General features: G+C 43.5%; 1 protein-coding gene across 3 annotated transcripts; it reads right to left on the minus strand.

Annotated features, from left to right (window-relative positions):
• Positions 1-799: 799 nt before the first annotated feature.
• Positions 800-15,512, minus strand: NUP54 (nucleoporin 54). Of its 3 annotated transcripts, XM_054202391.1 has the most exons (13): positions 15,382-15,512; positions 13,516-13,677; positions 11,073-11,156; positions 10,832-10,966; positions 9,881-10,110; positions 7,075-7,262; positions 6,017-6,213; positions 4,250-4,304; positions 3,593-3,686; positions 2,972-3,079; positions 2,461-2,580; positions 1,977-2,087; positions 800-1,635 (listed from the first exon to the last, which is right to left on the minus strand). In XM_054202391.1, exons 1-13 carry the CDS (start codon positions 15,431-15,433, stop codon positions 1,507-1,509), a joined length of 1,665 nt encoding a protein of 554 aa, XP_054058366.1. In that variant the 5' UTR covers positions 15,434-15,512; the 3' UTR covers positions 800-1,506. The 3 variants fall into 3 exon arrangements, 2 of the variants coding, with proteins under 2 accessions (XP_054058366.1, XP_054058365.1); XM_054202390.1 differs by lacking the exon at positions 13,516-13,677; XR_008466552.1 differs by lacking the exons at positions 800-1,635; positions 13,516-13,677 and having other exon boundaries at positions 2,461-2,593.
• Positions 15,513-16,264: the final 752 nt, after the last annotated feature.

Here is a 16,264-nt window from a genome sequence, read left to right on the forward strand (position 1 = left end):
GGGCTTCTTTAAGAAATCTATTGAGACTAGTTCTTTTTCAAAGGCCACGGTAGTAGATGAAGTAGCCCCCTGCTAGAATGCCTATGCTGCACGTTAAAGATATTTTCAATTGAAAAAGCAGGAAGGGCATTGAAGTGTTTGCGAAGAAAACACCACCTATTTATCTTGGTAAAAGACTTCACTTAGACTGCGACCCTGGCCCTTGAAAAAGAGAATTGTAGCCTCATTTGATTTCTTAGTAGAGCCTCTGCTGGAGCCTGTGTTGCATGTTTAAGGTATTTTATGTTTCCAAAAATAAACTAATCCCTTTCCCCCTTAACATTCCACGTACACTTTTTTCAAGTGTACTGCAGCCTTATTTCCCAAAGTAAACTCTCTCAAGTGAACAATACACGATCTAGCATGCTGAGGTTCTATTTCTGTTTTTCTACCTTTCAAATGTTACAAATAGAAATCTATTTTTTTTGTGGCTAAAGAACAAAAGAATTCTGTCTCTAACGTCTTTGAGTTTCTTTCTGCTTCACAAATGCCTATTGCAAAGAATAATGTATCTTCTTTTCAGTGACTTTTTTAGTGGGGGGAGGGGGGGAAGTGCTCTCTCCAATACACGTAGTAGCTGCCTGCTCTGCAGTACTTGGTCCCAGGTAGGATCTAAGGGACATGACTTCGTATTTTAGTTTGAAGACTGAGGCTACCAAGCAGACCTGTGTTATCAGGTGTGGTAGCTGGTACCTGGTGTGCCTGGAGTGTGTCCCTTCTTTGCTGATGTAGCTGAGAAAGAGCCAACACCATCCACAAGTTATTACAAAGTCAGACTGAATTTATTACTCTCTGGCAATTAAAAAAAAGGCAGAAGACAACACCTAGACATTCTGTTGTTATTTATGAGGCAGCAAAGCTCTGTGTAATACACATACATAACGTGGTAAAACCATAACCTTCAGATCGTTGCAGGCCAAAGAAAGGACAGAAACTGGAAACATAAACTTCCTGCAGCTTGCCCCAGTAAACTACTTGTATTGCAGAGACAGAGACAGTTACAGCAACATACATATCTGTAATGATTTAAATTAGCTGTTTACATAACGATGTTACTTGATTGTTTTGACAAAAACATGGAAGTAGGCTAAGCTTTCCACAACTGAAGTCACGAGTGGAACAATTCCCTCAGCACTGCATTTCTAGCACTATGCTGTTGTAAAAAAAGGAAAAAAAAAAAAGAAAAAATGTACAATAGTACATATAGTTTTATAGTAAACCAGTATCTGAACAGATTCAGTTTTCCTTCTTTTATTAAAGCATATACAGCTTTATAAAATATAAACCTTCCAAAGGTCAAGTTCAAAAGCTTTGAAAAGGCTTTGCTAATTCTAAAGATAACAGCCAAAATACCATTGCTCCGAGAAGATACGTGTTTTATTTTACCTCAACAGTTTTAGCCTTGGAAGGTGAACCATGAACTTGAGTAACATGTTCTGTATAAGCCCAGCAGCAGCATCCACCACGTCAACTGAAGACTCCTCCTCTGATGGGGATGCTCTCGTTCAGCCCATGTTCTATAAGTTTGATGTCCTCCAAATCATCCTTTATAATGCTAATTAGGTGACTCAGGCCTTCTTGCTGCTGCTTCAGATGCTGCAGATAGATAGTTCAAAAAGCAGCATAAGTAGACTTCACAAATTTTAAGTAATATTTCCCAAAGGTGCCATGGCCGGTGGCCTTGGCACATCATTGAAAAGTCTAGCATAATTTCTTTGGAATAAGGAAAACCAGCATTTTCTGCACTCATAGCTTAAGTGCATAGAATGGCTCTGTAAAACACCTTGATGCACTGTCACTGAGAGCAATAAAAAGGACTTAATCACTGAACAATTACAAAAACATGACAATCTAGATACAGCTCCCAAGTCAGCGTGTAGCTGGCTTAAATTATGAAGTTCAAAGAGTATCCCAGGATTCTACCCAGTAATACTTACTTGTTTGATTTCCCTTAAGAGGTCTGCATCTATGTAATAGCGCTCTTCAGCCCGCACTGTTCCAAAGTGGTTTTGCATCCTGATCTGGGACATGAGCTCATTCAGTCTGCCCTGAGAAGACAAACGGGCTTAAATCAAATGCAACTCACTCTCATCTGTCAGAGCTCCAGCATGTACCACTCCTCAAGTCACCAGCGCAGAAAGCACATGCCACTCTTCCACTCTAAATCCACTTTTAATTCTTTAATTTTTTTTGGAAGACATGCAAAAAGCAAGCAACTCCAATACTTCTAAGAACTCAAAAATACTTAAATACCTATCAGTCATGCAGCAAAGAACCTGATGCTACAACTTAGTAACTTCTCTTCTGTGCTTCTCTTCTGAAATCCTTCCATAACAAATAGATATGCACCGTTTAGAAAACTTACATTCTTTTGTGAGGAAACAAAACCAGAGTTGTGGCAAAGTTCTTTAAACTACTCACCTTGAACTGTGTAGGTGCGTTAAGTTCACACTGAATTGTATCTAACTGTACACGAAGCTGCTCTTCATCTGCTTGAATGGCATAACCACTTTTCCTTTGGATCTCCTGCTTTATTAACACCTACAAAAGAAGCCTTTGAGGTTCATTAGAGAACACTTTGCCCACCTCTTTCCCCACTAGCCCTTCCACGTGTCTTTTTGCCCTTCCTCCAGCATGTCTCTCATCCGATTAGTTCTGTCTTTTAGTCTGCTGCTCTGAGACCTTAGCGCGGTCCCATGGCTTCTGAGTAAGTGAGAGAGAAAGTTCCCAAAGCAGGAATACACGCTGCACACTTGAAGCTTTCCGTGACAGCTCTGCCTACTACTTAAAGCAATACCGTTTCGATGAAGTCAGAATTTCATTTTCAACATAGGCCATGCACAAGATGGCACAGGTCATCCTGCCCCGTCTCAGTTTGCTGTCTGGCACCAGAGTGTGTGTCAGAACGAGTTATTTAGACTATCCGTGTTACCTGTAATGTTCTGTGAGAAAGCGCCATCAGTTTCCTTTTGTACTGCGCAATTTTTGCCATAGTTGTCGTTTGGTTTTTCTGCAGCTCACTGATATCTTCTGATATTATCTGCACAGGAGGAGATCGAGTCAGCCGCAAGTCATAAGAGTTTCTGATAACAGAATACATTAGTCCTAATTTGAAACCTTGAGTTTCAAAACGGTACTCAGTCCAGCAACTTAGCATCCTCATCAAAGAGGCTTTCAGAAAGCTTTTTGCTAGACGGCCACTGTTCTGGTTTCTATTTATTTTCATATGCAACTGGGATTTTCAGAAGGCACCTTAGAAGTGGGTACCCAAATTAGAGTCTGTGCCAGTGCAACTTAATCCAGCTGGTTTGAATTAGCTTATAACAACACAGCAAGCTTGAACCTGAAAAAACCAAAGCCAAAACATACTGCTCAGGTTTAGGCCAAAAAATGTAATTAAGAAATGTATTAAGAAATAGTGATAAAGAGTCACAGTCCCATGCACGTGGTTCCATTTTCAGTTTTCTACACATAGGAGGCACAGGGGGAGGCTCATTTAATGGCACATCCTTTGTCAACAGCAAGCAGACACGATAAAGCTGAGAAACCTTACATCTAATCGAGTTTGATGCTGTTTGGTCATCTGGTCTTGGACCTTCAATCTTCTCAACAGTTCCTTGAAACCCACCATTGGCACAGGAATAAGCCTACAAGAATACAAATATTTCCTTCAACACACTTTTATATTAGACATGTGGTATGGATTAATAATTAGTAATATACTCTAAAGTTACAAATGATCTTGACCTATTATAAATTAAGATAACACATAAGCATATCTTATTCGTTAAGTTCTATGGTCCTCACTATTCCTAACAACTTATTCCTTTTTCATAAAGGAATCATCTTAAATTATCTGTAACCACTGGAGGGTACAAGAGCACATTAGTTTCAGCTGCAGAAACAAAGAGAAAAAACCATAATGGTTACAAAAAACCCGTCCCAACAACTAGTCTGTATAATGAAGGACACCACAACTCGAAATAATGGAAGTAAGGCTCTTTAACCTGACAACCCTTAAGCGCCCGAACGGGTAAAGGGATTAGACAGGCATTTCTAGTAATCCTCACTGCTTCAAATGAGATCGGCACTTGACAAAGTTATTACAGAATAAGTTTCTTACAACTTACCTGAAGGGTACTACACAATATCAAATATTTCTCCCCTTTCCAAGTCTTACTGTAATACTCGGACAGACTACTAGACTTACTTGTCAGGATCAGGATTGTCAACTTTAGCTTGTTCCCATATAATAGGATCGACACCTTAAAAAAAACAACCAAACAAGTTTTTAAGTATGGAAGTTGAATAGATACCACATCTTACAGCTATTAAGCAGGAAAAATACTAGGAAATACACAAGCCCTCTGAACTCTGCTAACATGAACAACTGCTATATAAATTGAGGTTAATTAAAACAGGGTAGTTCTTAAAAGTCTTGGTCCTTGACTGTGGCAGTAAGTTCAGTTCAAAAGGCTGTCAAGCACTTCTGCTGTTTTGAAAGGAACAGCCACAGGTGACCAAATCGGACAATCCGTACTTCAAGGGGAAAAATTCCCATCTTTTCCACTGTATGCTACACTTGGGTCATCTTTCCTCTTCAAGTTGCTTATTTTATTAAAAATCAGTAATTAAGCGATCAAAGTACCAAACCAGTTGGCAAAATAGTCCCAGTAGGAATTATCATGGTTCCTAACACGATTCGCGTAAGGATTTTATCTGTTGACAGAACAGTTTCTTGCTTTGCCACGAACTGTTTCAACAGGTAAATATGTAAAATAAAAGCAGCCCAATTGTATGTGTACATCAACATCATGATGCAACTTATTACATTCTCCAAACCTTACTACAAATCAGATCACTGTATAAAACGCCGATACCTAGGGATGTTAGGAAAAAAACAAGACAACACTGATAGGGAAACAATTGACTTTCTGACCAGAGAGAGACAGGAAAAAAGGAAAAAAAAAAAAAAGGGGGGGCTGGTAATTTAACAATTTCAGGCCCATTTAAAGAGACCAGAACAGTCAGCTAGAACAACATTCTTCATTGCACAACACTCCAGATCATTCCTCGTAAAACTTACTATCTTTATACCAAAACTCATCTCTTGAGGCGTGACTGCTTCTCTAGAGCTTAGCACTAATACATCTTCTTGCACATCTTACTGCTTGATTAGCCAGACTATAAATCAGCTTCTTTCTCAAGTCAAGCTGCGCCCAACTGCTGTTACACAGGCCTTGTGATACACCTCCAACATTAAGGAAAGCCAGCTCGCTTGTGCCCAGAGCAACTACTTCTTCCCGACGCAGTTGGAAAACACTGCTGCTTGTCTCTGACTTTTTTGCAAGAGTAGGCCAAGTTCTTTTTGCAATCCAGGTATCACAACCTTTGCTGTGTTTTTAAACCTATGGTCTTACTGAACATGCTACATATCGCCTGCTGGAAACCACAGGCTGCTTTCCCTGACCCACTGCAGGGAGTTCACTGCAAGTACTCCATGTGGTACTCTCTAGACGTAGAAAATAAGCCACAATTATCCTATGAAATGGCACGAATGGCACTAAAGAACTCTAAAACAAAGCTGTATACATACTATCTGTGGCCCCATACACAGGCTAAGTGACCTCCCCTGTAAATTAGGAAGTGAATATAGGACATGATTATTCTGATATTTAACTTTTTTTTTTTAATTGGACAAGTTGAAGCGATTTATGATGACTAAATCGTGTAGTATGGTGTTGTGCGGCATATTACTGATAAACCCTAACTGTCTTGGTGAACTACATTGCATTTCAGTGGGAAGACTGGCTGTAATTAAAACCACTACATTAGTATGTCTGTCAGAGCGCCTTGGAAACTCTTGCAGTTTTAAAAGGTGTTTTCCAGCGGGCTGACACCTGTATTTTTCCCCAGAGGCCCAAAAAAGTCCCATCAGGGGCCCAGCGGTGCCCTTGCGCAGCCCCAGACCACATACCGGCAGGAGGGTTCTGCAGGAGCTGTTTGACTTGTGCTGGGGACAGCTCTGTCCTGGCCATGGAGAGGCTGACCCCCAGCTGCTGCAAGGACGATTTTATGTTGGCTTGTTCAAAGTGGGCGTAGAGGGTCGTTGCGGGAACTCTCCTTGAAGTGCCGTTGGGCGAGCGCTCAACAACGTAAATGATCACTTCTGTCCTGTGCAAGACAAAGCGCATACTGTCAGAAAAAGCAGCGTACAGGAACTAACACAATAAGAAACAGCCCTAAATCGAAGTTACTCCTTCTCCCAGCTGACTGTTAACTTCCTTTAGCTAACTGACCTATAAAGTACCAGTAAACGCAGGGTTTTACACAGCAAGGAAGAGGAAAAGCTGTAAATAATACCCTACAAAATTACATTCTCTCCCCCGCCAGTTTTAACAACCACATTACATGGTGATACATCAAGAATAACCTAAAACCTTTGGTTTTTAAAACAGAATGAACAAACTGCGGGAAAGTAAGAAGCAGAAATGTCAGCGTACTGAAGTACTTGAGGCAGAAGGCTGAAGGTCTGAAGTTCAGACTAGGCTGAGGCCCCTAGACAAGTCAAAGTAGACAGCAGCCTCGGAACAGCTTTCCCACTGAAACAAATGTTTGTGATAGGAAACACTGCAAAGATCCTACTACTAAACATCCCAATGCTCTTCCACCTTACACATGGCCAAGTGAAGAATACCTCACAGCTCCGAAAACATTCAGTATTCATCCCACCCTCATGGTTAAAATCCTTATCTCCAATTTTTGCTGCTGGGCAGGGTCTAGAGAAGCTTATTTCCTGACCCGAGCTGAGGTACTCAGCTGTGTGCTCCAGCAAAACTAAGTAACATACACAGGAAAGATACTGGACTTAAGGCCTTAAGAAAAAGCAACACGAAGGAATGAGAGACACGAAATCAAACTCAGGATGAACAGATCTAAAATCAAGGAGAAAGAAAGACAGAGTAGACTAAATGCCAACCCTTTATAACAAGCAATACCAGATAAAAACCACAAAACTGTGTAAAGTTCACATACTGGTCATCTGGCATCGTTTTAACACCTTCTACGTTGACAGTGAGGGTCTGGTTTCCCCCCAGAATTTTGTGTAGCGATTCTACAAGCTGCTGCTGCTGGCTTCGAATATCTGTTTCTTTTCTGTTAAAGACCAAGACCACGAGGCCATCTTCATCTTTGTTGTTGGGCATTAAACTGTAACCCACAGCCTGCAAATGAATAAACAAAACCCAGGGATATATTACTTAACAAAAGAGGCTAAACCTCTCAATTTTTAGAGCAACTGGCTCAAAATTTAAGCTACAACATATTCAGAGATTGAGAAACATAAAATCAATCCCACTTTAAAACATTCTCTCACAAGGCCACCAATAGAGTAGTTTTTGAAACAGTTCAGGTGTTTACAAAACTTTTGTAAATATCCATTCCCCATATTAAAAAAAAAAAAAAAAAAAAAAAAGAAAGTGCTACGGATTGGGAGATGCCAGCTCAGCAGGGCATTTATGCTACATCAGAGCTGATATCAGTCAGCAACATTTTACAAATGTACACTTTTTCTAAGTTGCAAAAGGAACCAGAGGACCAGACTTTAATATAGAAAAATTACTAGAATTCCAGAAGAGTTTTACAACATTATATTTCCAGCTGTCTGAATGAAAAACTGTTACTGACATAACCTTGTTGAAAGATAAGGCAACCGTAAACATTTACAGATTCCTTAGCATTTTCCTACTGTATATCCGGACAGTTTGCCTGGCAATACAACTCAAAATACGGACACGAACTATTTCTACTACTAAGACAGAAATGAGGTAAGGCTCCCCACACAAGAATTTGGGACAGCTGGTTTCCCTTGTGTTAGCAAGTGTCACGGTTTCTTTGTACAGCTGCTTATAAAGTTTAATGTTAATCTTTATCCTTGCTGTGATAAAGGTGTAGTAAGGTTAGCTGTTTAATTCAACATCATAATCTAATACAGGAACACTTGATGCCACCTGTACTAAGCAACAGCGTGCTTTCCCCATTTCAGAAAAAACCCTGTTAGCTCCCGTGAAACTCCACACGACTTGTATGAAAGACCCAAACTGTTCACTCATTTTAAGCAAAAAAACAGAGCGGCAGTTTCCATCTCATCTTGCCTCCGAACTGTCGCACCAACATATCACTGGGGGATGTGCCCAAGAGCCTGGTCTTTGTCAGCAGAGGTTAATTCCCTGTGATGGTGAGCCTCGCAGAATCAGCCTTCTGAGGTTGGGCCATCCTGTCATGGAGCACAACACCGACAGCTAAGGAAGAATTTGGTTTTAAGCACATCCCTTTCACTTTCGTAATTGTCAAAGAGGCCCACACTGTTGAGAAAGACTTGCCAGTACACGGAAGACTAAATCTCATTATGTGCAAAGTGGTACTAAGGCCACACAAACACGGCTCCCCTGGTATTTCTGTCTAAAATAAATCAATAAATCTTTCACAATTTCCATATGCAATTAATTATTTTCAAACTGTAACAGATGTTTTACTTCACTGTGGTCCTTCAAATGACAGCCCGTATCACATACCCTAGAAGTACACTTTTCTTGGTTCTGCATGCTTCTCATTTGTTCTAGAGCTGGAGTTGTGTACAAGTGGATTCCTTGAACACCTGCGAAACCCTACGGGTAATGCTTCATTCTTATCAGATGTCTGATGCTTACAGAGGCAACAGACCAAACCAGCTTATGACTCTTTGCTCCCGTACCTGCGCTACCAGCTTCTCCACTGTTTTTCTTTGGCATCCGCCATTGCTGGCATACATCAAACTTTCCAGTATTTCACTTAAGGTATGTGAATTCGTAACGGCATTAGTAATATCCAAGCCACAGGGACAAAAGTAAACCTGTGTCATCGCCTAACTCGAAAGGAAAACTTATACTTTTAGTAAATAAAACTCTAAAACCCTTTCAGGCGACAACTTCCAGGGAAGTAAGCTTTCAGGTGCATTATCAACAAAACATTCAAGGTAACACCTAAAAAGGTAACGCAACAGAAGCCAAACGTTTGTTATGCAGGCACTCAGTTGCTGCAAAGATTTTATAAAACTAGTCTTAATTAGGTATTAACCTACATTCGGGTTAGAAAGTTTGCACTTCAAAGAATCAGCTTGGGAACGGAGGGTATCACCAGGCCTGACCCAAATCCACTTTCAAGTCTGAAGCTCAGCAAGAAAGTCAGCAGGCACGAGATTTGCGGAGGATGAAGAGCTACATATTCTTGCTGACATGAGAAGCAAGATCTGGAACTGCTGACCATATCATACAAGGAACAGAGTCAGCTTTAGCACTGGCAAGGATAAAGGCAGAAGAAAGCTGAAGGCCAGTCTATTTAAAATAGTATGCACGGTTCATAGAGGGTTTTTCTCGTGTAGGCAAAACAATGAAGCAAGACCCTGAAGTTCTTATTCCAGATGTTAACAATTTATTTCAGATGTGAAGGTTATTTTAAATAGTTTCTCTAATATTGTAACCTGAACAAATACACATTAAAATTCATTTCCAGAGATGGGCTCCAGCTACACACGCAATAGTCTGAATGCTATCATAGAAAAAGGTTAGTTTCACGATCCACATATGCACTCAATATCTAGCAGCTCAAAATCATCCAAATTTCCAGCAACTATACATCTTCAAACCTTTTAATTAGCATACATCAGAATTGTGTACATTGCCTGGAAAAATGCTATTTCACAATACTCTTAACAGTAACAAAATCCGATTTAACGCTCACGAGTTGCTCAGCAAGCAGAGTAACTGCTTCAGAACTGTTTGCGGGCAGCTGAACAATTCCGTACCTTAAACCTGCAAAAGGGGTTTTCCTGCGTGAACTCCACTGGGGCAATGTTATTGTTGAAGTACCCTTTGCCTGTTCCCCAGAAGGCCTGAAGCTGGTTCCATTTTGCCAAAATAGCATCTCTCTCATCTCCTAAGAGTGTCGGAGCCGAGAGGGCACTGGCCGTATTGATGAGCTGGTTCGACTGGGCAGGTGTCTGAGCAGGCTGGCTGAACAAGCCGCCTCCTAATGCTGCGTTGGATGAAGAAAAACAAATAAACTCCTTTACCAACCAAGACAGACTTGCTTGCTTACACGTTCCATCTGCGTATCATTGGTATCATGTCTTTGCACGTGTTGAGAAGCAAAATAAATGCACAGAAAAAGTAAATCGGTATCAGATAATGTTTTTTAAAAGTGTCTTTTTACACCCAATCTTCATCAGCAACGGAACTTCCCCAATGCTGAGTTAGAAGAAAAGATTTATTCTTTTTTCTTTAAACAAGATGTCTATATTCACCCACGACATCATCTGGCCCCTTCAATGTCTAAATCTGAAGGGTACATTTGTTATTATAAATTCAGTGAACTCCGAGCCTGCAGCTGGCTGTTATCCAACTCACGTTTAAACTAAATTCAACACTGTTTTTGTCCTCTTTCTAGTAATGCCACGACTGCCAACATCAATTCCATAACTACTCTTCCTACCACTGCCAAACTAAAAGGGTGAATATCGCTGCTGGAAACTCAGGGGTGAAGCTCAGAAACTTGCTTGAGCTCTAGTTTAAGAAAAAGGCATGGGCTGCAAACGTAGGCATTTCAAAAGCCAAATTTCTGAGAAGTCTCCATCAGTCAAGGTTAAGTGTAACAGCCTCCTTTCATAATATACTTCTGTCCCACTACTTGTGCACCTGTTGCAGTCTTATGCTTTCATTACTAAAGAAGGGGTAAATGAAGAGAAGGCCATACTTACTGGTCTGTTGCTGCTGGGTACCAAAGCATCCAAAGCCCAGCCCCGTTCCCAACCCACTACCCAAGCCAGTTCCAGTTCCTGTGCCAAAACTAGTACCAAAGCCAAAGCCTTTGTTCTGGGTAGCACCAAAGAGCCCTGGGGAAATAAGCAAAGAATTATTGAGAGAAAGAGCAGAATAGTACCTGTGAAATGCAAAACATTATTGTGAAGGGCAAATACTTTCAGGCTTGTGCTCTCTTACCGCTGGTGCCTGTATTGGTGGGAGCAGAAAAACTGAATGCTGGTGCCGCAGTGGTGGTAGTTGTCCCAAATCCTCCAAAAGCACCTAACAAACAAAGTTTGCAAGTAAGGCTGATGGCATGTTGTGAGCGGCAGCTGTGCGTAACATGACAATAAACTGCACGCTTCAAGGGGTGTTATGAGAAGAGATGTTGACAGATGGATGTATTATGTTACAAGCATGTAGCTCACATTGATCATGGGTATCAAGTTCATTGTCCGAGGAAATGGGGGAGAAAACATGAACCAGAAAGCCAATACATCTACGGTGTGCCAAGAAAGCAAAAAAAAAAAAAAAAACCAACCAAAAAAACCCAAAAGCAGCAGTTAACTAACATCCTGTTTCTCTACCAGCAGGACTTGCTTTCCTTAGTGACAGACACAACTAATAATAGTATTTTTTAAATTCATTCTCAGGAGTACTTCTAGTCAATGTTGTTGCCAAGTGTTTAATAAACAATCATCTGATGTTCTGTGAGCTTTTTAAACATTTCTAACCTCTTAAGAGCAAAAATAGAAACATATCGAGTAAAGCCTGAGGCCAGGGTGCACACAATTGCTGTGCCTACATGGGAATGCTGTCACAGCAGATTTCCTTCTACACACAGGTGAAATTCTACCAGGTGTTATCTTTAAGCCTAGTTTCCCTATTATCCTCCCCATTAAATCTCATTTTGAGGTTCAACCACTATCAGAGGAAGACAGATGCAAAAGCACTCAGTCTTCCACAGATTTTCAGGAAAACCGGTCACTGGCTAGCAGGAGACCTAAGGGAGAACCTGAGCTCCACTGTGCCAGAGAAAGTCCCGTCTTCCCATTTGCCCCCTTAGAAGAGGTGCTCTGATATACAGGGCAGCTACCGGCCTGGACACCCTCCAGCGCATGAGGCTGTGCAAGTGCTGGATGCCACCCCACAACCTCTTTGCTATGGTGCAGAGTTCGCACCACTGGCCCAAGGTGCAGCCTTGTGGACATCTGACTAGCCCGGGAGAACTAAGTTTTCTCCATTTCAAACTGTTTTTACATGCATTCAAATGAAGACTGCTATAAAGGATTTATCAAAAAGATGCTGCCAGTGCTAACTCACATGTCAATAGAAAAAAAAAACCCACCGACCAAAGTCTCTTTAGACCTACTACGCTTACCATCCTCTAGTACACATACAAAATGAAAAGCTTAAACCACAGCTGACGTGCGATTGCATTTTATTTTCATTCACCAAACATGTTAATGCGAGTGGATATAAGAAGTTTTTACCTTTAACGTTACAGTTTCAATCCTACCAGCAAGTGAGAAACCCTAGCAGGAGTACCATCAGATGACACAATTTTTAGGTAGTTTTGTACTCACAGAACTTTAGTCATCCTTTCTTGCAAAAGGATCTAAGAGTGCAAATTGCTAAACAAAATCAAGTATCCAAGTTCTCTTCTGGAGTAGTTCAAATTCAGCTGAAGAAACAGTCCAATGGTGTTCATACCAAATAAAACCAAACCCAGACCCTCGAGTGCGCAAAACAGGTAAGAGTACGCTAACACAGGGAGCAATGACACTGTGGAATGAATATAATTCCTATACGAGCAGCGGCAACGAGACCCCACAGGCTAATTCTACACGAGTAAAAGCGTTAGAAATCCATACAGTTCAGCATTTTTGTATGAAACAGAAAAGACTTAACTTGAAATTATATTGGCTGATCGCTCAGAACTGATGCATCTACATGGGTCCATGAACGGTTTTCTTAACCGATACCCAGTGCACACATCATGCACAAGACCCTCCCAGAAGCGTAAGAGAATCTCTTAGCGAGAGCCTGGGATGTGTGCTACTTCAGGGTGCAGAACGGCCTTTAGGAAACAGAGATCACAGCGAGGGCTGTTCATTTTGTGCTGATCGTATAAAATTTGTTTCTCCACAGAAACTATTGAGGTGTAGTGCATTCATGACAGCCAACGGAAGGCCAATGAGGAGACACAGGGGAAGATGAAAAACATGACTGCAGTAGTCCAAGAATCTCATGTCAGGAAACGTGGCCTTAGGGACCAGCTCTGCAATTGTTCATGATTGCCTGGATCTGAATGGAGAATTGATGTTGCCATTTTGCTGGGGAATCTAGGCTCAATTTTAGACGGGGTCAGACTGGTAGGTTACCACAATTCATTTCCAGTTCAGAGACTGAGTATTTGGTACATCTTTATTTTTCCTCAACAGCTATTTCTTGAAAATTTAATAGGCAAAAAACCCCACAAGCCTATGGCTCTCAAACCCATTGCACTTCCAGAGCTTTTATCTCCAGGCTTCACTGGATATGAAGATTAGTACTAAGCATAGATTCTCAGTTAGGAATGTAATTCTTGGACCCCTGCTATTAACATTTATTACAGAACAAGTATTTATGCATTATCTACCTGCACTTGCCAGACTGTTACCAAAATTGAATGGTGGAGTTGAGGTAGTGGAAACACTGAAATTCCCAATATTAAAATTCACTGCAGGATTAGCAGTTAATCCGAAACCCCCAAAATTAAACCCACTGGCAGTGGAGTTTGTAGTTTCAAGCCCACCAAATCCTGACAAGCGGGAAGCAGAAAAAGAGCAAGGTAACATTAGTTCTAAGTAAAAGCTAGGTTCAGGAAAGAAAAGCTAAAATATTTTTCCATCACCATGGACGAGACAGGCATAGTTAAAAACAAGAGTAAGATACTAAACACCATTTATTGAACACAAGGAAGACAGTTAAAAGCTTTCTGTTTAACCCACTCTTCCATCATCACTGCTGTAAGCATATCGTTTTTCAACTAAAGCAACTAATGCTTCTCCCATCTTAATTCAAAGCTACAGATGAAAACATTGATGTGATTCAACATTCCTGATAAGAGCAATTTTAGCCGCCTAAGATAGTTACATTAGTACAGATGCAGCTGAATCAAGCTGATAGTAGCGTAGTTATTTCATAAGCTATCAGGAAGGCAAGAATAAACCATCTTCATGCTAATATCATACGAGCAGCGAGAGCAAAATAATGACAAATTACAACTCCAGCGGCTGAGGCACCATGCGTGCCTCAAATACTCTAGGGCTGACTTATTCGAGTTACATTCACAAAATCTGTCATATCCAGCGCCTGCTGGTGTCTTACCTGATGCATCCACGTTTTTCAGTGCTAAGAAAAATGGGCTAATACAGCGGCTCCCCAATTCCCTCCCCAGGAGTTGCTGAGAAAATGTTCACGGTAGACAGACAGACAGACAACGGGAAGTCCTGGGGTATGATCCCAGAATTCCCTCTTATATTGGCCAATAACAGTGTCCAAGCAGCACAAGATTATCTTTTTACTTTAAGATGGGGCCAGAAAGTCTGCGTCTAAACCATCCAGAATCAGAGGGAAAGCCCAAACAGTATTGCCCAGGCTAACCGCTGCGAAGATGAGGCCGGTCCAAAGGGCTTATTCAGAGGGTCTACTCTAAGAGCCAACAAAAGACTTATTTTACTAAGTGAGAAAAAGGACAGCTCTGGCTCACATTTCATCAAGACTGACAGCCAACTGACAGCAATAAAACAATAGGAGAGAAAATGTCTTTCTTCCTTTACAAATCAAACATTGTCTTTTACACTGCTCAAAAATTAACTTCCAAGCGCATCTCATCCAAGCAGACACGCTACTGCCATTAAAAGCGATGAGCCCAGTGAGCTGGCAGCATGAACCAGGCACCGCCGTGCATCACCACAAGCGCCCTAAGAGCGACCGACTCCTCTTTCTGCGGGATCAAGCCCTGGACGCCTCCCGACACGCAGAGGCCACCCCTGCGCAGGTGTTCAAGCCAGAAAAAGAAAAAAAAAAAAAACAACAAAAACACGAACAAAACCCGCTGGGGACAGCGTTTGACCGAAGGCGGGCGGGAGAAAGCAGCGCGGGGAGCTCGCGTCTCACCGGCTCCGCCGACGAGAGGCGACCAAAGCCCGGCCGAGGGCAGCTCTGCGGGGACCGGCCTCCCGCCCGCCGCTGAGGAGACGCCGAATGGCGCTGAGGGGGGCCGCCCGTGCCTCCCGCCGCTGAGGGGGCCGCGCATCTCATTGGCGGGGGGGCACGCGCGCCTCCCGCCGCTGAAGGGACGCGGATCTCATTGGCGGGGGGGCACGCGCGCCTCCCGCCGCTGAAGGGACGCGGATCTCATTGGCGGGGGGGCACGCGCGCCTCCCGCCGCCGTCGGCGAGAGGAAAAAGGCTCCACCGCCACCACCCGCCCCGCCCCGCCCGGGCCCCTCCGCGCTCACCGGTGGGGTTGGCGGCACCGGCGCCCGCCGTCGCCCCGAAGTTGAAAGCCATGAGCTGCTTGGTTGGCGGCGGGAAGCACGCGCAGCTCCCCGGCGGGTCCGACCAGAAACAAACCGCCGCCGCTTCCGGCCGCGGCCGAAGAAGCGCTTCCGGGTGACACCGCCTCCCGCCGGCAGGCGAGCGCTGCGGGATGTACCACTACGCGCGGCCGGGGGGGTGGGAGGGGGAACGGGCAAGGATAGCGAGTCTCCACCCGCGGGGACACTCAAAAAAAGGAAAAAGAAGACTAAACAGCTGTTTTTGTTGTAGGAGGAGACGAAAAGGCCCTGCTCCGGCACAGCTTCGCGGCGGCGCCGGGCTGAGCACAGCAGCCAGGCGGGCTGGGGTCCCCCCCGCTGAGGAGGAGCCCTTCCCTGGCGGGGATGGGGCCCAGCGGGGGAGCGGCGGTTTGTCCTCGTCCCCTTCCCGGCGCCGTCGGTCTGGCCCCAGGTTGGGAGAGAAAACTCCAGCTGGAACAAAAAAAAAAAACCTGGAGTTTCCCTGCGAGGCAGGTTCTCTCCCGCGGCCGGCCAGGGAAGGAGGTGAGCAGCACAGAGGCGCTGAGGGGGCTCTCCCTCCATCAGGGTACCCGGCTCCCAGGACAGGGGCTGTGGAGGAGAGTCCGGGGACCGCCAGAGCCAAGAAAGCTCCCGAGGTGTTCCCACAGAGCGTTACTTTCATCCCATCCGCCCAGAAAACAGCATTGTGGGGGGGCGCTGAGAAGAGGGGGCAGTTTGAACCCCCGCCGTGGAATGGTGAGGCGTCTCCAGAACGGCTCCTTTGAGGCAACCGGCTGCGCAAAGCTGTGTTGAGTTTCTCCTTCTCGTACCGCGTACGCTTGTG

The sequence above is a fragment of the Rissa tridactyla genome, chromosome 5 (genome assembly GCF_028500815.1).
Source record: "Rissa tridactyla isolate bRisTri1 chromosome 5, bRisTri1.patW.cur.20221130, whole genome shotgun sequence".
In the NCBI taxonomy this organism is placed as follows: Eukaryota; Metazoa; Chordata; class Aves; order Charadriiformes; family Laridae; genus Rissa; species Rissa tridactyla.